This window comes from Camelina sativa, chromosome 6 (genome assembly GCF_000633955.1).
Source record: "Camelina sativa cultivar DH55 chromosome 6, Cs, whole genome shotgun sequence".
Taxonomy (NCBI): Eukaryota; Viridiplantae; Streptophyta; class Magnoliopsida; order Brassicales; family Brassicaceae; genus Camelina; species Camelina sativa.
Window position 1 is genome coordinate 16632359 of NC_025690.1, and position 22862 is coordinate 16655220.

General features: G+C 33.3%; 3 protein-coding genes across 4 annotated transcripts; all 3 read right to left on the reverse strand.

Moving 5' to 3' along the window:
* LOC104699139 (chalcone--flavonone isomerase-like) lies at window positions 3842–5024 on the reverse strand. Its single transcript, XM_019246819.1, has 3 exons — window positions 4790–5024; window positions 4470–4693; window positions 3842–4216 (listed from the first exon to the last, which is right to left on the reverse strand). Exons 2-3 carry the CDS (start codon window positions 4662–4664, stop codon window positions 4028–4030), a joined length of 384 nt encoding a protein of 127 aa, XP_019102364.1. The 5' UTR covers window positions 4665–4693; window positions 4790–5024; the 3' UTR covers window positions 3842–4027.
* Window positions 10230–11931, reverse strand: LOC104791797 (chalcone--flavonone isomerase 1). 2 transcript variants are annotated; one of them, XM_010517767.2, is made up of 4 exons: window positions 11667–11931; window positions 11426–11584; window positions 10810–11033; window positions 10230–10573 (listed from the first exon to the last, which is right to left on the reverse strand). In XM_010517767.2, the coding sequence occupies exons 1-4, from the start codon at window positions 11797–11799 to the stop codon at window positions 10385–10387; spliced, it is 705 nt and encodes a 234-aa protein (XP_010516069.1). In that variant the 5' UTR covers window positions 11800–11931; the 3' UTR covers window positions 10230–10384. The 2 variants fall into 2 exon arrangements, with proteins under 2 accessions (XP_010516069.1, XP_019102363.1); XM_019246818.1 differs by lacking the exons at window positions 11426–11584; window positions 11667–11931 and adding an exon at window positions 11130–11239.
* Window positions 20078–22610, reverse strand: LOC104791796 (ABC transporter G family member 19-like). The gene has a single exon (XM_010517766.2). It carries the CDS (start codon window positions 22386–22388, stop codon window positions 20250–20252), a length of 2139 nt encoding a protein of 712 aa, XP_010516068.1. The 5' UTR covers window positions 22389–22610; the 3' UTR covers window positions 20078–20249.

Genomic DNA, 22862 nt, shown 5'->3' on the forward strand with positions numbered 1-22862 from the left:
TATATGATATGCTTACGAAATGTGGATTCAGTATTCTTGAGAGAAGTACATACTATAATTGCTTAAAATCCTATGTAAAGTTAGTAATAAGTTATATATATGAAGAAAAAAAACTCACAAGAACCACATATGTAAAGGATAAGTTTAATAATGGTGAGACAAGATTCATGATTTCTTAGTCTATTGACCTTTAAAGTTTAAAGTATAAAGATCATGAATCATATAAAAGTAAAAAGAACTGTTATTTACTAAACTTCTGAAAATATTGAACTTACTTGTTAAACTTCAATTATCTTCTTCTTTCATGGAGCCAAAAAAAAACTCTCATAGTTCAGATTTTTGTTGTTGTTGCTGTTGTTGTATATATCGAGCAGTGACCACTTCTCTCTCTCATCATATTTATAAAGAGATTTTTGTTGTTGTTGCTGTTGTTGTATATATCGAGCAGTGGCCACTTCTCTCTCTCATCATATTTATAAAGAGAGTAAAATAAGCTCATTTATAATTATAGTTTGGATTTTGAAAATTCAAAATAAACAAAAATACAGAAGAAATGAAAAACACGTCTCTAAATAGTAGAATTAATATTTTTTTTTATCTTTAACAAAGAGTGTTATTTTCGAGATTTTTTTTTATTTGATGAAAAAGATTTGTTTTTGTTTCACAAATAATATCATTTTATATTTCCAATATGATTTTTATAAATTTTTAATTTACTTTTAACTCAAAACTAATTTTCATTAAATCTAAATCATTAGTCACTTATTAAGCAGAGATATACTTGTATGTATAATTTAAATTTTTTTAGTTTATGTGAAATATGTCAAAATAATATTTTTTTTATTAAATAGAAAGAATATAAACTAATAAAATATCGTAAACTGCAACGAAACGATATAGATACAATTTGAATTATTATGATGCTCTCTTCGTCGCTCCCTAATATCCAACGGATTGTGAGTCTAATATTAAAAACAGTACTGGTGTGGTTGGTAGATAATGACAATCGTATGTAATTGCTGTATAATCAATGTCATTGCAGCGACATTAGGATTAATGGATGATAGATTAATGGCCAAAGATGTTTGATGTTATTCATGGAGTTCACATGGGCGGAGACTCATTTAAGAATATGCAGTATGGTGTGATAAGCAATTTGACATTGACTTTATTATCGTCTCCTTCGCAAGAGATTTGAGTCTTTTGTCGTATCTCTTTTGACTTTATTGCCGTTCACTTGGTTTAGGGTGGAATGTGAATTGTCCTTTGGTCTTGTTCTTTTGTTTGAGTTCTATTTATGTTGATAATCTTTTGTCTCTCTCTAATCGAGTTCTTTTTTTTGTTTTTCTTTAAAAAATACCATCAATATTGTTGATTTGGCCGCCTTTTCTACTAGAGTGGCAAATATCTTAGCGATGAGTGTGATGGAAACTACCAATAAGTCTATAGCTGTTGTCGCTGATACAAGAACAATTATAGAATTACGTACGGTGTATCATGCTATGAAGTTGCTATTTTAACTAAAGATGATTACGAAGACTGAAATAACATAATTAATGGTTCGTTAGTGGGTTCTTTAATTTTGCGAGTAAGACTTGCCCAAAGAAATAAAGCGCATACAATTTCTCTGTTTATTCAATACTACCAAATCCTTGTAAACATTATGATCAAGTTAATACAAATGTTTTTAGATGTTAGGAAAATGAATTAGTTAATCAAGAGAGGTTATAGTTACCACTTACCAGTGCAGTTAAATTTACCTCTCAATCTTTATAGAAAAGAAAACTGAGAAAGGCAAAACAGTAATTGTATGGAGCATGATGGTGCCACGAAGTTATATTGTATTCAGGTAATTAGGTTCATATCTAAACTTTTTAGAAGGAAAGATAATAAATGCAGAGATATGATTGGTGTGGAGCACGAAGGGCCATGAATTCAGAAGCTAACGTTTTGTGGCTCGCAGGACTTCACCATTAAATATTAAAAGCCACACCTAGACTGATAAATATGCACATCGGTTCTTCGGGTATGGGACTAATTTGGTGCACAATAGTTTGAATTATAAAGTTTATAATAAAAAGGTGAAAATAAATTGTAGAAAAGTGATATAGGGGATGAAAGGAGAGTATATAGTCCCTTTTTATATAGTATGAAGAAAAAAAACGACCGACACTCTGACAGTGTTCTACGAGAAGAGTAACAAAGTTTGCATATATATAAAAAAAAAACATTGTGCATAAAATATTTTCTGTGTTGTTTTTAATAGTATAATTTGTTGTTTATAGGGCCATTTAGCTCAAAGGAGGAAATAAGAGAAAGATAAAATATATAAATACGAAGGAGAAACTGAAAATATCCACGTAAAGAAAAGGGAAGAGTAAACAATAACAACTGTTACTTATATATGCAACAAGAATATAGCTGCCATTAAGACAATACAAAATATATAATAGTAAGATGGTTAGATCAGGTTACTCACTTAATTAGTAGTTTTTTGTGTTGGTTATTCTTGCCAAATTCCCGTATATACGTACAAAAATTAGGAAATTACCAACACCAGTCGACATCTATTCTAAGGTTATCAAAATCGTGAAGCACGTGCTTCCTCCTAGTGATAACGCTTGGTTGGACGAAATTGCAAATTGGTTTTAGCATTTAAAAATCTGACCTACCACTCCGTTGTTACGTTAACAACCAAATATTGCTTAAAACGACGCTTCTGTAAACGATAAACTCGTGATTCTTTTCAAATATTAATATTGTTTTAAAAGTAATATATTTAAGAGCGTGTTTGGTTAAGACTTAAGAGCGTGTTTAAAAAATATGGTTATTTCTGCGAAGTCACCTTTCTAACGCCAAAATCACAAAATTTTGTGTTAATATAAATGATTGAGAATTGTGATCTAGCATAAAAAATAATGAAATCGTGTTTGAAAATCAAATTTACAAAGTCTTGTTCAAGCGCGATAGTTGTAAACTTATATTTTTGATGCTTTTTATGGAATCATGATATGGCGCCAAAATTATAGAGTCGTATGTTGACACTAAAACTATAGACTCACATTTTAAATCTTTAATATTAAAAGTGTCGAATCTAGTTTTAAAAACTACGAAATCTCGTTTTTAAAGCTAAACTGTTTTATACAACATTTGTGTTGTGAGCATCCATTTTTAGCACATAAATCGTGAATTTATATTTAGGGGATAAAATCTCAAAACTTATAGGAATTATTATCATACGAATATTAATTTATGCATAAAAGTATTTTGTAAATTTTTAATTTAATTAAAACAAATTACGTTGGTTATTATAATTAAAACACAACAAAACATTTTCTTGTTAGTTGTTATAGGATAAGTAAATTTTACATTCATATATTTCTTCAAATTAACAAACGGACAAAATTGTATCCAAATACAATACCATACACAAAACCTAATTTAATAAGTGAACAACATTTAAATGCCGAATCTGGATGTTGCATCTAAATGTTATGTTAGACATGAATGCAAGACACAAATACACATTGATGAGATTGTGGAACTCCACGTTAATTCCTACGGATATTACTATGGTGGTCCAAAAAAATGCATGTCGGCCCAGTATCTTTACATATTTTTAGGTGATCACGGATATGCATGCGGATCTAAAGCTTAACTCAAAACCTAACATACAGGGCTGAACATCTCTGACCCATCAAAACGACCTTCTCTGTGGGAGACCAAATTTTCATATAAGTGTTTTGTTTGCTTCTTTGATTTGAGCTTGAAACGTTGATGTTTATGACCAATTTTTCGCCCTTATGAATTTTCTCTTATTCAATAGAATCAAAAACCTCAATAATGTAACCGAAAAGTTCAAAACCAATGCCAAAACACCAAATACATTCAGAATGAACATTATTCCATGATACTCTTGGATTATTCTTAAAAATAGTGGAAAACATTCAGAAGGAACTAAATAACATTAGGATTCGACATAGAAAAACATAAAACACCAAATACTCAAGAGAAATCTATATCATTCTCAGTGCTCTTCCTCTTCGACCTTGTTCTCCTTCATCAGCTGAGCTAATCTCTCGGTAACACTCAACCTAGCCCCTCGACAAGCAACTTTCTTTTCGATGAAAAGCTCAAGAACATCCTCCGCCAACAATTTGTTCTGGATCACAGCTTTCCCGGTTTCAGGAATGCTATCATCTTTAGAAAACGCAACCTGCAAAAAATTCACAACAAATCCATAATAAAATATTCCAAAGCTACACGTTATAACTACTATTATTTCAAACGCTACTTCTACATTAGTGTTCTGTTCACATTTAAAATACTAAAACATTCACTAACGCAAGTGTTTATTAAACATGAAAACAGAGTATCTCATTGCAATTTGGCATTTAAATTGAACTTACAATAATGTAAAACGCCAAATCAAACTATAAATCAAGTCATTGTTATGGTAGCAAAGTTACCGTAAGAGAGCCGTTTGGGGAGAGAGCAAAAAGAATGGATGCACCGGGAAGGAAGTTTTCGTCCTTCAAGACCTCCAAGAACGTCTCCACAGCTTTGGCTTCACAGTCCGTATAAATCCCTAGAGATTTCCACATAGCCACACAATTCTCCATCACTCTCTCCCAGTATTGCTGTCCAAATAACGGCAGTTTCATAGTCACCTTAATAAACTTCTCAAACGCACCTAAAGAGCAAATTGAAGGAAGTTAAACTAAGTTGGTCTAATAATCTAACTTGACGTGTAAGTTAAGTAACTGGTGTTATATAAGGAATTTAGTACCTGTAACGATTTCACGGAAGAACGGGACAGATTCCGTTAACTCCTCTGCGGTTTTGCCCTTCCACTTGAGGGAGAGTGATGGGACGGCATTATGAATTCTCCTGCGCGTATTTATATGCTAGCAAAAGGATCACATAGTCAGCAAAAAGAAGAAGACAAAAACAGAGGAAACGACAACCGAACCTGCGCCACCGAGGAAGAGTGGATTGGAGGAGGCCGGTGATCTGACGGACGGTGCAAACGTGACGGAATCTACATGAAGCTCCGCGACGGTAGGGAGCGGAGACGGAGAGACGACAACGGAGGAGGAAGACATAGTTGAGTTACGATTACGAGTGTTGAGCTTAACTCACTTATGAGATTTGTCTCTCTTTTATACATTTGATTGGAAGATTTAGTGACAATTGGTGGTCTAAAACTCGGATCCCCTTATACCTAACAAAGACTTATTGTTAACGATCTTTGTTTGGTTGCAGCTTAGGTTTTTTGGTTTGGTTGGATGTGTAAGCACGTGGACTAAACGAACTTTTGAGATTTGTCTCTCTTTTTATATTTGACTAGAAGATGTAGTGACAATTGATGGTTTAAAACTCGGATCCCCTTATACCAAACAAAGACTTTTTGTTTACGCTCTTATTCCTTTAAGTTTCGTTGCAGCTTAGGTTTTTGGTTTGGGTTTATATATTATAATTTTAAGATATGAAATATATTATTGAATTTCATAAAGGCTTATCTTCTTCCAGAGTTTTGGTAAATCATTATAGGTAAATGATTTATATGATTTATGTTGTTAAAGATAAATGGAACATGATAAACTTTAAGCTAGTTTATATTTATTGAAATTTCTATATGAAAAAAAAAAAATATAGAGATATTTGTTGATGCTAAGTCGCGACAATATAGATAATACGGCAATTTGGGAGTAAGAGCGGAGCTGGTATTTTAATTGACGCTGAAACAAGGCAAGTGTTTACAGAGAGTTTGAGTTGCGCGACGTTATAGTTTTGTCGCGCCGAAGACTTTTGTTACGAGACGAAAGAGACAACACACAAATGCTAAATGCGAGGAAATATATATTAATTCACTTTTTATCAAAACAAAAAAAATTTGACTTTCAACTATAAACAAAAAATGTAGAGAATTAAAATCACAAACAAAAAAGAACAGAATATATGAACTGGATTTTTTTTCCCTGCAACTGAATTTCTCTTACGTTTAAAAGAAATATGGTCTATGGTTTTCTAATTTTGTCTTGTCTTACTTTACTTATAGTTTCTTTTTTCCCTTCTTAAGTTACAGGTTTTAAGAAAAGAAGAATAAATAAAAATATTTAATAGGTTTAACAAAAACAAATTAGCTAAACAAACTGATTCATAGTTTACTATAATCAGGGGAAAAAAAAATCGTAATACTTACTCCAAGCATAATGGTTCGGGCATTTCTGCCATTACAAAAGACTAGAGCCAAGCAGGAAATACATCAACATGACAAACTGAGAAAGCATAATAAATTGGAAAGGTGGAATTAGCTAATATGCATACGATGGGCTTGTTCGTTTGGTTGACGCAGACGACTGCGGCAGCGGCTGCGTTTACATTTTTAATCGCTGAATCAAAATAACGTTTAAAAATGTTAGACGCAGATCGCAGCGTTTGCCGCATCGTCTTGACGCAGGTACCTGCGGCAAGCAAACGAACAAACATACCTGCATCTGTCGCAGCCGCAAGTACCTGCGTCAACCAAACAAACATGCCCGATGTCAGTCGAATCAGTGTGGAAACATAAATTTTCAGTTTTGCAAATTATGCTTTAAATGTATTGTCCATTTTATATACACCTAACACAAGTGATTATAAATGTGTGCGGGAATGTTTGTGCTTTTGTCACTTAATAGTCATTAATGCAAAATCAACCTCTACCAAATTCGAAAGAAATATTTACGTTGTAAAACTAGTGAATACATCAGTCACATTATAATTCACATGCGTCATGTTTGTTCAGTAGCCAAACTCGGATTTGTATTTGGTTATTTACACCTCACATAACTGGTCTTATGAATTATTTACTCCCTATGTTCTTTATATAGTTATATGTACGGCCATGTTAGATATGGGTTTTGTCCTTATATACCATTCGGCCCAACAAGATTTTTTAAATATATTAATTTGAAATTCTGGCCCGACAAATTAAACAAAAGCCTGCTAAGCTCTGCAGAGGGCAATTCGGAAATTTAGGTTGAAATCTTAGGCACCTTTAGGTCAACAGTCGTCTATAAAAGCAGAGTATATTTATTGGGATCACCATCCTAACACCTAGACATTACCTAGAGAGCAATACTTTGCATCGAATACTGAGTTTATTGCCTTTTGTGTAATTCATTCCCACTTCTGAGCTTGTCATTGTTCTGGTGTTAATTATCCTGTAAACTGACGAACATAATTTTGACTATTCGTAAGTGACGACCTCATTTCTCGTTAATAAAAATACCAACTCTATTTTTACTCCATAAAATCTTGATTATTAGTATTATGTTCATCCCGGTACAAACATGCCGTAATTAAAATTTTCACATCCTAAATCTCCATATATCTTGATTTGTCCATTCTTGATCTTCTAGTTTGTTATTCTTTGAAAAAATGCACGTCCTATACACACACACATTATATATGTGTAAAAACTCATATAATTCAATTCAATTCAAGTCTGTGACACACTTTGACAAAAAGGAAAAGTTTGTGACACACTTTGACAAGCAAAAAAAAGTATGTGACACTAATTTTAAATGTGGCCGGCCAGACGCTGATCTATTGGGTTGGGTTCGAATTTAATTGTGTCATGCTATACTACTAATGCTATGCATGGTTTAAATTCGAGTCATTGAATAGTTAATAATACAATGTCTGTCACACCAATATATATTATTAACTTTAGTGGTTACATTTATTCACTAGATTTTTTTTATTATTATCTATATTTACATTTTTGAAGTACATTTTAGATTCTAACCTTTTAATTTTGCTTATTTAAAATTTTAGTTCCTACATACAAAATTGCACGCAATAAGTAAAATATGGTAAATCGACAAAAATCAATTTTTTATAGAAACTAATTAATTCTACTTAAATTTCTTATTAATAGCAAATTTCTTTTCTATATATGTGTTCCAAAATAAAAATAAAAAATAGAAAATCAATCATTAAACTGTATAAACTGAAAAATAAACAATCAGTTAAATTAAATAATTATATATCAAACAAAACAATAACAATATTATTTTAAATAATTAAAATAGTTAATTATTCTGATTAATCCTACTATATTAATTGGAAAGTACAAATATGAAACTAACCTTAAAATGTGTAAAAAATTACATTCATTGCCATTAGAAAAATTGAATTAATCTTAGTTAATTAATTAAAAATAAAAACGCTAACAGATCAAATATAAAAAATCTATGAAAAAAAAAATCTCTCTAATAAATTATGGACCAAAATTACTGAATATATTTTTTAAAAATATAAACCAATCAGAATTTCAAAAACGAAGATTTTCTATCCAGATACACAATATAATTATTTTTAATAACTAAATTTCGAAGATTTTGTTAAGATTTCAAATTATGATTCTCCTATCATCTTTATCTATATATATTTTTTACAAATTGTTTGGAATTTTCATATAATACTTATAATTAGTAAAATGCAGAATGTATTCTGCATATGTTGTGATTTGAATTTTTTAAAACGAAGATATATTACTCTATCTAAAAAGAATGTGTGTTTTAATTTCCACATTAGCAGGTTGGTAAAACTAAATTTATATAGATGATAAATTAATAATTTTTTGTTCAAAATTATAATATTAAAATTACTACTACATATTTCACAAAATAATGATGCAAATACAACAAAAACAATATAAAACTGTAATATACGATAATTTTGCCAATCTGGCTTTGAAACAGAGTCAGAACAATTTGGCTAAATAACTCTCTCTCTAAAGATTCTCTTTAATCAATATATTTCATTTGTGGAAAAAAAAGATTTACAGAACAATTAAAATAAATATTATCTCAAACAAAATAACTTTGTTAAAAAAATATAACATTAACTTTTATTATTATATTAGAATTTTTTTTTTAATGTTGACCCGTGCTTAAATCACGAGATATCTACTAGTTCATTAGATTTTTACTGCCCATTTCTATAATATGGAAGTTCGGAAGTATATATGGAGTATGGGAGTCTGGACCATTAAACTTTACCATCCAACGTGCAATGCGCCATATTATTGCATATCCATCAACTAAATTTCGTGGTCGAACGTGTGTATTTTGCTGAGCAAAACAAACTCAAAACTTCTTTTTGCCATATATTAATGAATTTATATATATTATTTGTTCAGAGCATAATTCACCAAAATATTTCGAAATTGTGTACTCTGTGACAATGAGATTTAAGAACGGTTAGACTAAAGAGACATTAAATTCGAAATTCATTCTGAGACACTACATAGTACCCACTGAATGTTGGCAAATGGCAATTAACGTGCGTAAAAATCTAACTGTAGTCATCACTTTTTTCAAACATCGGCTCACTTTCCTACTCTTTTTTTTCCAATTTATTTTATTTGTATCAATCGAAATATTATTTTTACAGTTTTTTTAACCAAAAAAGCACAAACAAAGAAAGATGAAACAAATACAAATGTAACAATTTTATCACAAAATTGGAAAAAAAAAAAAAAAAGTAGGAAATGTAACAACTTCATCACTTGTTTGTCTCTTTGTATCATTGGGAGACTTATCCTTCAACCTTTTTACTTAAATAGTAACCTTCACGTCCTCTTATTCCTGCTTCCAAACAGCAAGGCAAAGTAAAACAAAATCCTTAAGAAGAGACCTGACGCAACCGTAATCCACAAGCATTCCCACTTGCTCAACTCAGTAATACCCTGCTGTGCAAGTAAGTCAGACCCGGTCCTCAAGCAGGTGGACTCTGTTATTCTCATTTTCAGAGACTTACCGAGAATTTCAAGGAGCTTAATTTTCCCGGAATCAGATACTCCTCCAAGAAGAGTGTTGTCAAATACTTGGACTCCCGTAACAAAACATCGAGATGGGTCATCAAACTCGTTGATTAAGACAGCCTCATATGGATATTTCAGCAGTGAAATGTAATGAAACCATGTCCAGTAGACCGGTATCCGATATCGGTTGGCGTAGAATCCACTCAACAATAAACAATAGCCGAGATAGGAAATGGCGACCATGTAACTTAACATGATATTGGGAACAACACCGGATATGAAGGTCACGACGGAGGATCCTGACCAAAAGGAGGCATAGATTATGAGGCAATTTGTTGACCAAAAATTCTGTTCCCTATAATTTTTTGATCACTTGGTTTCGTTCAGTGTAATCTCTAGAATCAAGACCAGCTAATGATAATACAGTTTTCATCCTATTCCATGATACTCTTGGATTATTCTTATTCTTGAAAACAGTTGAAAACATCCAATTGAAACTAAATAACATTAGGATTCGACATAGAAAAACATAAAACACCAAATACTCAAGAGAAATCTATATCATTCTCAGTTCTCTTCCTCTTCGACCTTGTTCTCCTTCATCAGCTGAGCTAATCTCTCGGCAACGCTCAATCTAGTCCCCGGAGAAACGCCGTTCTTTCCGATGATGGACTCCAGAACAGCCTCCGCCAACAGTTTGTTCTCGATCACAGCTTTCCCGGTTTCAGGAATACTATCATCCTTAGAAAACGCAACCTGCAAAATACATTCACAACAACTCCATGTCAATAAAGTATTCCAAACCTACACGTTGTAACTACTATTATTTCAAACGCTACTTGTACATTAGTGTTCATATTTAAAATATACTTAAACACACAAACAGAGTATCTCATACTGGTTTTGGCATTTACAGTTACAATTATGTAAAACGCCAAAGCAAACTATAAATCCCGGAGGGAAGTTCTGAATCGTTATGGTAGCAAAGTTACCGTAAGAGAGCCGTGTGGGGAGAGAGCAAAGAGGATTGATGCACCCGGAGGGAAGGTTTCTTCCTTGAAAATCTCCAAGAACTTCTCCACAGCTTTGGCTTCACACTCCGTATAAATCCCTAGAGATTTCCATATAGCCACACAATTCTCCGTTACTTTCTCCGAGTATTGCTGTCCAGTTAACGGAAGTTTCATAGTCACCTTAATAAACTTCTCAAACGCACCTAAAGAGCAAATTGAAGGAAGTTAAACTAAGTTGGTCTAATAATCTAACTTGACGTGTAAATTAAGTAACTGGTGTTATATAAGGAATTAAGTACCTGTGACGATTTCACGGAAGAAGGGGACAGATTCCGTTAACTCCTCTGCGGTTTTGCCCTTCCACTTGAGGGAGAGTGATGGGACGGCGTTAGCATCTAGGTATACTCCTACGACGGTANATTCTCCGTTACTTTCTCCGAGTATTGCTGTCCAGTTAACGGAAGTTTCATAGTCACCTTAATAAACTTCTCAAACGCACCTAAAGAGCAAATTGAAGGAAGTTAAACTAAGTTGGTCTAATAATCTAACTTGACGTGTAAATTAAGTAACTGGTGTTATATAAGGAATTAAGTACCTGTGACGATTTCACGGAAGAAGGGGACAGATTCAGTTAACTCCTCTGCGGTTTTGCCCTTCCACTTGAGGGAGAGTGATGGGACGGCGTTAGCATCTAGGTATACTCCAATGACGGTGAAAATGATGAATTTTCCTTGGATATCCAAGCCTCGTACACCTGCGCGTATATATATGTTAGCAAACGGATCACATAGTCTGCAAAAAGACGAAGACAAAAACAGAGGAAACGACAACCGAACCTGCGCCACCGAGGAAGAGTGGATTGGAGGAGGCTGGTGACTTGACGGACGGTGCAAACGTGACGGAATCTACATGAAGCTTCGCGACGGTAGGAAGCGGAGACGGAGAGACGACAACGGAGGAGGAAGACATTTTTGAGTTGGTTTGATTGATACTACTAGTGTTATAACCCTTTTTTTTCTTTTTCTTTTGGGGATAAATTATTATAAGAAGAGAAGAGAGAAGGGTAGGTAGCAAAAGTTGCGATTACGAGTGTTGGATGTGTAAGCACGTGGAGTTACTCGCTTTTGTTTTGTCTCTCTCTCTTTTTATACATTTGATTGGAAGATGTAGCGACAATTGGTGGTTGAAAACTCGGATCCAACAAAGACTTTTTAGTCTTCTATATTTTAATTCTAAGAGATGAAAGATATTATCGAATCTTCATAAAGGCTTATTTTTTTTTTTTGTTAAAAAGCTTTCAATTTATAAACATATATGCCCAATGGACTATTTCCGGAATAGGCCCATACAATTATCTCCTTAGAGTCCAGTCCGATTACAACAAATCAAACCAGATAACAAAGATCAAAATTAACTCGGATATATCAAACTAAACTGGTAGCTAACCGGTATGAGCCAAAAACCCTAATCTGCAAAGGAGAACCCTAGTGCAGCCGCCTTCCCACGAAGTTGCGGATACTCGTCGGCCCAGGACCACCGGCGAGCCAGGAAGACGAGAGTCAAACAGAGAAGGTGACACAGGACCATCACCATCCCGCCACCGTAGAGTTGTATAGAGAAGGAAGAAGAAACCGATCTAACAATCCGGAAGCCATGGTTCAATCTGATAGAGATAGAGCAGTAGGGAGTAGATCTAAACAGCCATCGATGGTGGCTTAACCTTGCCTTTCCGGCGGTAGACCTCCCCCGTCAAAACACCGGCCGTGACAAAACCTCCTGCATCTCCAGCCGTTCAGATCTAACCGCCGTATCTTTCTCATTCCTCACCGAAAACTACCTTCTTCTAACCGGAAAGCCACGCCGCCGGTAGAGCTCTTACCGGAATTGTCCTGCGGAAGCTTCTCCTCGCCACAAACTCCCTTGATTTCGATCTGATGACCTCACCGGTAGGTGCAATGGACTACGGATGAAGCGCCATGGACCAGTAGTTCATCTTCAACGCCGGAATCGCCGGAGGAACCTTCACTCGGTGCACGGAGTTGTGATCAGAAGAAGAGAAAGGAGGAGAGAGGAGAGAGCTCCGAGTAGAACTCACGCGCCCACCTCTCTTTTTTTGTTAGGTTGATAAAGGCTTATATTTGATTTAATGATAAATCAATGATATAATGACTATATTTGATTTATGTTGTTGAAGATAAATGGAACATGATAAACTTTTTTTTAGTTTGTATTTATTGAAGTTTCTATACGAATTAAAAAAATATAGAGATATTAATTAATAAAAATCTCTTATCTAGGAAATAGAGATACATATTAGTTCATTTTCTATTAAAAAAATCTGGTTTTCAATCACAAACAAAAATGAAGAGAATTACTGTAAAATCACAAACAAAAAAATAACAGAATATATGAACTGGATTTTCTCTTAAGTTGAAAATTGATGCATTTGTTCATAACACCTAAAAAATATATATCCATATAAGGCATATATGTACTGATGAAGGTTTAAACGTTAAACTTATTTTTGGATTTATTTTTATACTGTAGAATTGCGTTAAAAACTGTAGGGGTTCTTGATATATTTAAGGTCCAAACCAACAATATCACTTATAATATATGTAAATCAAAAATTAAGAAGAAATTAATCGGTTGCAATGACATGTACATGTATATATCCATAATATCACATTTACTTTGGTGAAAATTAAAAAATTAATAAACAATTAAGACAAAATAGTTGTTATCCTTAGCCTGAAAGCCCACAATGAGTGCTCTCTAGATTTGAGTTCCGGTTGTTCATAAACACTGGGCTGACGTATTAATGTATTATCGAATTAAAAATCCAACTGAACCTGAAATAATCCATGTGAGTTTGCGAATTACAAAAGACTAGAGCAAGCAGGAAATACATCAACGTCACAAATTGAGAAAGCATAATAATTAATCTGGAAAGGTGGACTTAGCTAATGCATACGATGTCAGTCGAATCAGTGTGAAAACTTAAAATTTCAGTTTTGCAAATTATGTGGCTCCAAGTTAACTGCTTATTTATATGCTTTAAATGTATTTGTCGAAATTTATAAATGTGATTATAAATGTGTGCTGGAATGTTTTTACTTTTGTCATTTAATAGTCATTAATACAAAAATTAACTTCTGCCAAATTCGAAAGAAAATTTTTACGTTGTAAAACTGAGTGAATAAATTGACCACATTATACACATACATTATATTATATAATATGTATAATATATTATATAATTTATATAATCAATACAATAAAAGAAGAATGTGTTGCTTTCTTTTGTGAGACATCAGCTTCAATATTGAAGCTGGTCTTGACACCTCAACTAAAACCAACTAGGTATCAACCCGCACTATGTACGAGATAAATCGGTTTAAATAAAATTTTATGAGTAAATTATTATTTGAGATTTAAGATTCGTTTGCATAAAATAAAATATGTAAGTAAATTTATTTTCGTTTATTCAAATTTGCGTTTATTTTCTGTAATATAAGTTTCACCCATGAAATATTTAAACTTGGAAAAGAATTTTGAGGTGGTATAGAAAGTTTTGATGTCTTTTTCTATTTCTAAAAATCAAATTCACATATTTTTTTTGTTTCACATTATTATCTATATCACTATACCATTAAATAGATAAAGCAATATTTTAAACTAATTGATTTAATTTAAACTAATCCTAAGTATAAAAGTGCAATGAGAAAAATGATAAAAGTAATAAATAAATGAATAATTTTTTCTCTTGTTTGTGAAATGTTTTTACTTTTAATAAGTAAATAAGTTATGAAAATGATAATTAAATATATTTTCAAATTTAATAATTGATTAAATCTTTCATATTTAAAAACTAATAGAAAAAATACTCGCTCATAATATTCTAGTGGCATGTTTATGTAAATAACAATGAAAAGTAAGAACAATTATTAAAGAAAATTTGTTAAAAATACTATTTTTAAAATATCCCTTTTAAAAAATAACCATTTTTTGGCCATTTTTATTTTTGCCCTCCTTTAATTTTTAATGACCATTTTACCTTTAGATGAAAAATATTTTATTCAATAAAAAGAAAAACAAAATTTTCCCGCCAAAAAAATTTTCAATATATTTTCCCGCCAAAAAATTTTCGGAATAATTTAATTTTTTTTTTTGTCAAAACAATTTTGATAAAAAATTTTGACAAAAAAAATTTCCCGCCAAATTTCCCGCCAAAAAAATTTACAAGGTGTTTAAAAGGTTTTATAAGGTTTCTACCTTATAAAACATTTTAAACACCTTGTAAACGTTTTTACAAGATTTTGAAAAGAGTTTTAAAATGTTTTAGAAGGTATTTAAAAAATATATAGTCAAGAGCAAAACCCAATTACATTAGGAATACTAAACCGACCTAGATAAAAGGATAAGGTCGATGGGCCTTATGGCCTTGGACGGACACGGGCCATGAACGGGCCGTGTATGGACCTGGTTATGGAGTCCATCCGTAAAGTGGTTTATAACACTCTCCCTTGGATGACATAACCATGCCGATGCTAAGGGATCGTTGCAATACGCTAGGGGGTCCCGTACATGGCCCGTGTCCGTCCAAGGCCATAAGGCCCATCGGCCTTATCCTTTTATCTAGGTCGGTTTAGTATTCCTAATGTAATTGGGCTTTGCCCTTGACTATACATATGTAACCTCGAACTGATCAATGAATAAGAACAAGAGAATTCCTTCATTCGATTCTCTAGTTTAACAACACGTTATCGAGGTATTTCCTTAAACAATCTAGTATACAAGGTTTTTATAAGGTTTTTAAAAGGTTTTCAAAATGTTTTTAAAAAGGTTTTTAAAAGTTTTTAAACACCTTGTAAACGTTTTTACAAAGTTTTTAAAAGCGTTTACAAGGTTTTTAAACACCTTGTAAAAATGTTTACAAGGTTTTTATAAGGTTTTTATTGTAAACGAATTTACAAAGTTTTTAAAAACGTTTACAAAGTTTTTAAAAGGTATAAATTTCAAAAATTTGGCGGGAAATTTTTTTTTTGGCGGGAAAATTTTCATTTTTGGCGGGGAAATTTTTCATTTTTGGCGGGAATTTTTTTTGATTTTGGTGGGAAAGTTTTTTTGATTTTGGTGACCGTACATTCTTGTTGTCATTCAAAGAAAGGGTAATTTGGTCATTTTGTACATAAAAAAGGGTAGTTTTAAAAAGAGAATTTTGCACTTACACCCACTTTCTCCTAAACTATTAACATACACACCCACTTTCTACTATCACTATACTTTCTTTTTGTAAAATTACCACTTACCCCTCAAACTAAACAAACCAACTCTCTTCCAATTAACTTACCTATGTAGATTTTAATTATGGAGAGAGAAAACAATATATCTTCTTCTTCTTCTTCAACCATGATTCCTCCAATTTATCAACCAACAAAAAAATCTAACTCACCATCCTCCCAATTATTCAACCAAACAATACATTTTCTTCTTTTTTGTTTTGCTTTTGTTAATCCATTGAAAGAGAAAAGCTTGTTTTTGTTTTTCTCTCTTTCTCTCTCCCATTCCTTTTCTAAATTTTTCAAAAACCATTCCAACAATAGTGAAAATCCAGAGAAAGTGAAATCTTTAGATCTCTTTCCTTATCACTTTAGATTATATGAAATTCGATATGGGTTTTCTTGGTTTTATTGTGATTTTACGAATTAATTGTGGTATTGTGAGCTTTTTAAAAATTGAATTAGTTTTCGTTCAATCTGAGAAAAAGTTTGAGTTTTGTTGTGTGAGGGTTATCTATTACTTATATTGTATCCACAAATAGTTATCCATTTGGATAAGTTTGACAAATATTGTATCCACAAATATTGTATCCACAAATAGTTATCCATGTGGACAAATATTGTATCCACAAATTGCACTATAATCCCAATCGATAATATATTTCCAAATGGACATGTTGTCATGGATACCTAAATTGATGGGTATTACTTCTATTCTGAATTGATGGGTATTACTTCGATAATATGTTTCCATATAGATATGTTGTCATGGACACCTGAATTGATTGGTATCCACAAGACCATAAATATATGGATTTGATGTTGTCATTTTACCATAATGTACAATAGTTCATCTAAAATATATTAATATAGATCATAAAATGTAGGAAAAAATTAAATCATAACTTATTGTATAAAAATAAATATATATAACTAGTACAATTAAAGAAAAGGAAGAGAAAAAGAGAAAGAGGAGAGGGAGAGAACCTTTGTCTAAAAAAAAAAGAGGTGAGAGAGAGAGAAAGAAAAAGAACGATTCAAAAAGATTTATCCTCCATCAAAATTCTTCTGAGGACAAAATTGTAAAAAAAGACATGGACACCTAAGCAACAAACTCACAAAAGTATAGAGAGTTGGGAAAGTGGGTTTTTGTGAAAGAAGTTTACCCTAAAGTGGGTGTGAGTGCTAAAATCCCTTTTAAAAATGGTCAACATGAAGAGGTATTTTTAAAAAGGGACTTGGAAAAGGGGTATTTTTTAAAATGCCCCATTATTAAAAAAGTTACATAAGCGCAACACATCAGCTTTTTTTGTGAGAGTGATTCTCTTTTAATATATAGGGGATAGACAATAGCTAATAAAAACATTTGAATTAATACAACTAAGATTTTTAAACCAATAAAAAAAAAACTATGTGTCACTAGGCATATCAATTAGGCCTAAAGCCCGCAGTCCAGTCCGTTCTTGAAAAACACCGTGCTAAGACTTAAATAGATGTCCAGAAAAATTGGGCCTTTTTGACTCAGCCCGTTCGGGCTTTAGATTTTTTAGGGCTTAGCCCGATCGGGGTCGGACCGGCCCGAAAAGACCTTATACAAATATAATTATACTTTTTTGTTAACATTTTTGTTTGATTGCAATATTTGATTGTAAATAAAACTCTAATCTTATTTTTCATATTTACTTAATAAAATTACTTAATATTTTTAAAATCTTTATCTGTGATATTTTATATGAATTATATATATTTTTTATTTGGTTAAAGTATATAAAAAATTTTGGTTTTTAATTTTTTATTATTATTTTAGATTATTATTATAGAAAAAATTAAGTTAGTTTTAGTAAATATAGATGAGTTATTTAAATTTTGATTGATTTGTTTTATATTGCATCTTTTAAACTCCTTTTTGACACATATTATAAACTAACTTATAAGTTAGAATTTTTGATCCGTAAAATAAGCCCGGAAAAGTCCAAAAAATCTTGTAGCCCTGTTAGAGTCGGGTCGGGCTTGAAATATAGGCTTAGAAATATTTTGGGCCGGGCCGAGAAGGGCTTAAATATAGGCGGGTTTTGCGGATTTCGGGCTCAAAAAAATATTAGTGTTTGTGTAAAATCGACTCACCTCTTCTTTGTTGACTTAGGTCTTGAATGAAGATGATATTGAGAAAATTGCTGCTCTGGACCAGAACGTTTTCTTTTTTCAAGGTTTAGTATAACACATGTTACTTACTACTACTTCGAGAACTCTCTATGTGAAAATTATCATTATTATTTTTTATTTCCCTTTCGATTTTAGTAAATTTCAAAAATTTCATCTTTGATTTGTAGCAAACAACAGATGATAGATTAGAATCATCGGTTATGTAGTTGGAATATCTAGAATGGTTGGTGGCGCACTTTGAGGTGCAGGCAGGCTTCAATATATGAGTTATGGACAGAACGAAACAACCGACTTCATCGCAATACTCATCGCTCACCTACTACAGTCACATGCCATATTGAGAACACCATTAAAAACAGAATCACCACCTTCATTTCAGAAATTGATTCAAGATGTTTGGTTCAAACCGTTAGTTCTCCTAAGCATGACCAAGACTTCAAAATTTTATAAAAGGTATCTTGTGGAGAAGGAGACAATGATTTAAACCCAACACTTTATTCCAAGGTCGTAAAGCTAGCTAATCAACGTCCACGAATAATTTTTACAAAGGCAAATCTTATCCCAGTTTATCATGTTGTATTGGAAAATTGAAATTAATTGGATGGCTTCAATTATTGAGCTTGATTGGCAAAAATATTGTACTTTGTAGTGATATATAATGAGTAAGTTTGAGTTATAATAAAAAATCACATTTATATACAGTATCATCCAATTTATATATCGTTAAAGTAAATTTTAATGTTTTTTTTATAAGTATTTATTTTTTTTGAAAATCATTTGCGCGGACTCACGTACCAATGTGTAACAAAAATTACATTAACCACAATTTGTTTAAGTCTAATTTGTTCCCTCATTTTTTACTTTGAAAACTACAACAAATTATAAAAATACGAAAAACAAAAAAAATTACCATTAACCACTACAAAAAAAACTTTATTAATTATGATATTTGATTTCAAATAACATAAAAACAAATAGTATTTTAAGAAAATACAAAATAAAACTAATAAATAAAAAATATTTTAAAAATAACCTGCTGCGTAGTACACGTAATATAATTTGTTTTTCTTCAAAAGATGCACGTATACGGTATACACATACATTATATTATATATATGTATTAAGAAACTCATAATTCAATTCTAAGTCAGTGACACTAATTTCAATTGTGGCCGGCCCGACGGTGATCTGTTGGGTTGAGTTCGAATTTAATTGTGTCCTGGCCTATAGTGCTGCTATGCATGCATGGTTTAAATTTTGAGTCATTGGATAGTGAACTGAAGTGAATAATACAATCTCTGTCACACTAATAAATATTTATTAAATTTAGTGGGTACATGTATTCACTAGATATTTTTTGTCTTTTTTTTTTTTAAGTTCGGAAGGAGTGTGAGAGTTTGGAGTTTGGACCATTGAACTTTACTATCCAACGCGCAATGCGCCATATTTTTGCATATCCATCCACTAAATTTCGTGGTCGAACGTGTATATTTTGCGGAGCAAAACAAACTCAAAACCTTTTTTTTTTTTTTGCCATATATATTAATGAATGTATAATTTGTTCATAGCATAATTCACCAAAATATTTTGAAATTGTCCACTCTATGAGATTTAAGAACGGTTAGACAAAAGAGATATTAAAATTCGAAAATAATTCTGAGACACTAAATAATACCCACTGAATGTTGGCAATTAACGTGTATAAAATCTAACTGTAGTCATCACTTTTTCAAACATCACCTCACTTTCCTACTTTCTTTTGTCAATTTATATTATTTGTTAATTGTAATTGTCTATTTTGATCAATCGAAATATTAAGTTTACAGTTTTTTTAAAACCAAAAACACACAAACAAACGAAGATGAAACAAATACAAATGTAACAAGTTGATCACAAAATTACATCATTGGGAGGCACATCCTTCAACCATTTTACTTAAATATGTGGCTATGTTTTTGTGGGGACTAGTAACCTTCACGTCCTCTTATTCCTGCTTCCAAACAGCAACGCAAAGTAAAACAAGATTCTAAAGAAGAGACCTGACGCAAACGTAATCCACAAGCATTCCCACTTGCTCAACTCAGTAATACCCTGCTGTGCAAGTAAGTCAGACCCGGTCCTCAAGCAGGTGGACTCCGTTATTCTCGTTTTCAGAGAATTACCGAGAGTTTCAAGGAGCTTAACTTTCCCGGAAGCAGATACTCCTCCGAGAAGAGTGCTGTCAAATACTTGGACTCCCTTAACAAAACATCGAGACGGGTCATCAAACTCGTTGATTAAGACAGCCTCATACGGATATTTCAGTAGTGAAATGTAATGAAACCATGTCCAGTAGACCGGTATCCGATCTCGGTTGACGTAGAATCCACTCAACAATAAACAATAGGCGAGATAGGAAATGGCGACCATGTAACTTAACATGATATTGGGAACAACACCGGATATGAAGGTCACGACGGAGGATCCTGACCAAAAGGAGGCGTAGATTAGGAGGCAATAGAAGTAGAAACCCTCTAGTCCGCCACTCAATCCAACAGTCCAGAATGTGATCGTGGAAAACACTAAGGAAGGGGCAATGAGCTGAGGAAGAGACACGAGAGAGTGGGATATAACGTAGGAAGATGTTCTGTAGGCGTTGTGTGTGGTCTCTCTCAAGAAAATGTATCGTTCCTGGATGAAAACGGGGACATTGTCTAAACAACAGTAGAACATTGTGGGCACAACGAAAGCGAACAAGGTCAACCTCTCTTGTGCTCCTCTTGGAGTGTGGTCTAGCTTCCAGTACACAGTGGCTAAGAGAAAACCAGTCACCATTACACTAGCAATCCGCGTTCCTACAAGCTCAGGCATCCGCATCCAGTTTTTCATGTACCGTTTGGCTAAGATGAATGTTTCGAACAATGACGGGTTTGCATATGAAGACACTGTTTCCATGGAAACAAGAGTGCCTCTAGATGAGCCTGAGACTAGTTTACCTCTAGAGACACTTGCATTGATGGCTTCTTTTAAGGTTAATGGGCTGTCTAGCTCGAACATGTTGGTATGTGGAGCAGATTGGCTGAAACTGAGCTTGTTTTGTTGCCACTTTTCATTGAAGTCAACTAAACTTCTGGTTCTTTCGGTGGATCCTTCGAGTTCTCGAACTAAATCAAGAGCGAACTCTGTGATGTTCTCTTTCTCCGGGATGGGACGACCGAAATCGGCGAAGAATCCGGGAAGACTCGCCGGAGATCCATTGAACACACTTTTACCACGAGATAAGATGATAAGCCGATCAAGCAACTCCACGATACGAGCACTAGGTTGATGGATCGACATAATTACAATACTGCCACTTTGAGCGATACGTTTCAGAACTTGCACCACCATAAACGCGTTTGTAGAATCCAATCCCGACGTTGGTTCGTCGAGGAACAAGACGATAGGATCGTGAATAATATCGATTCCTATTGAAACGCGCCGTCTTTCTCCGCCAGAGACTCCACGGTGTCCTTCGTCTCCGATTACCGTGTTCGCCGCGTTTCTAAGCCCTAATTGGTCAATTAGGGCTTCAACACGCTCCATCTTCTTGGATTTGGATAAAGATCTCGGGAGACGGAACTCGGACGCGAACATTAAGGTTTCTTTGACGGTAAGCATCGGAAAGAGAAGATCTTCTTGCATCACATACGCCGATATGACCTTGAGCAGTCGAGTTTGCAAAACTTTTTCTCCGTTTAGAGTTACGGAGCCTTTTAAGCTTCCCTGAGCAACTCTCCCCGCTAATGCATCGATCAACGTAGATTTACCTGCTCCACTTGCACCAAGAACGGCGAGGATATCTCCGTCACAAGCTTCGCCGGAAACATCATCAAGTAGAGTCTTTACTCCGCTTCGCCGTGAGAAACCAAAACGACGTCCAAGTATGACATCGTATTCAAGATTGTTGAAGGCTAGGACGAACGGGACAGGTTTTAGGTGTAAGGATTCGACATCTATCACGTGATGAGCTGGATCATCGCTTTTTACGCTGTCGGGGGAATCTCCTTTTTGGAAACTGTCACAATCTTTTAGCAACTCGTCGAGCGTAGGTGATCCGATAGCAATCTTTCTACCGCTAAGTGATAGATTCATCGTACAGCTAGCGTCAGTTAGAGATCATCAAACTGATGGTGGTGAACTAAGAAAGCTCTTATAGTAATTGTATATTTATGATGCGACGTATAGCTCGATACGTTGAGTATTTATAAGAAAATATGTAATTGGTGTGTTATAACTTCTTGAACTAAAAAATTTGAAAGAAATTTAACGTTAATGGCTCGTACGAGCGAGTCGACAATTTATTCAGAAATTTGGTTTTCGACATTAAATGTATGTAAGAACTAAGAAGCAAAAAAAAAACGTGGTCATTAAATTCTTGATCAGACTTGAAAAAGAAAAAAATTCAAGATACTAAAAGTATATTGATTTTGGCTTTTGCATTGCGCCACGAGTCGCATTTGAATATGACTCATCAACAAAATTTTGAAGCTGTGTTTCTGTAAACACAGTGACACGTTTGTTAATTGGTATCAGCAACCAATAGTGACGAAAGGTTTAATCGTCCAG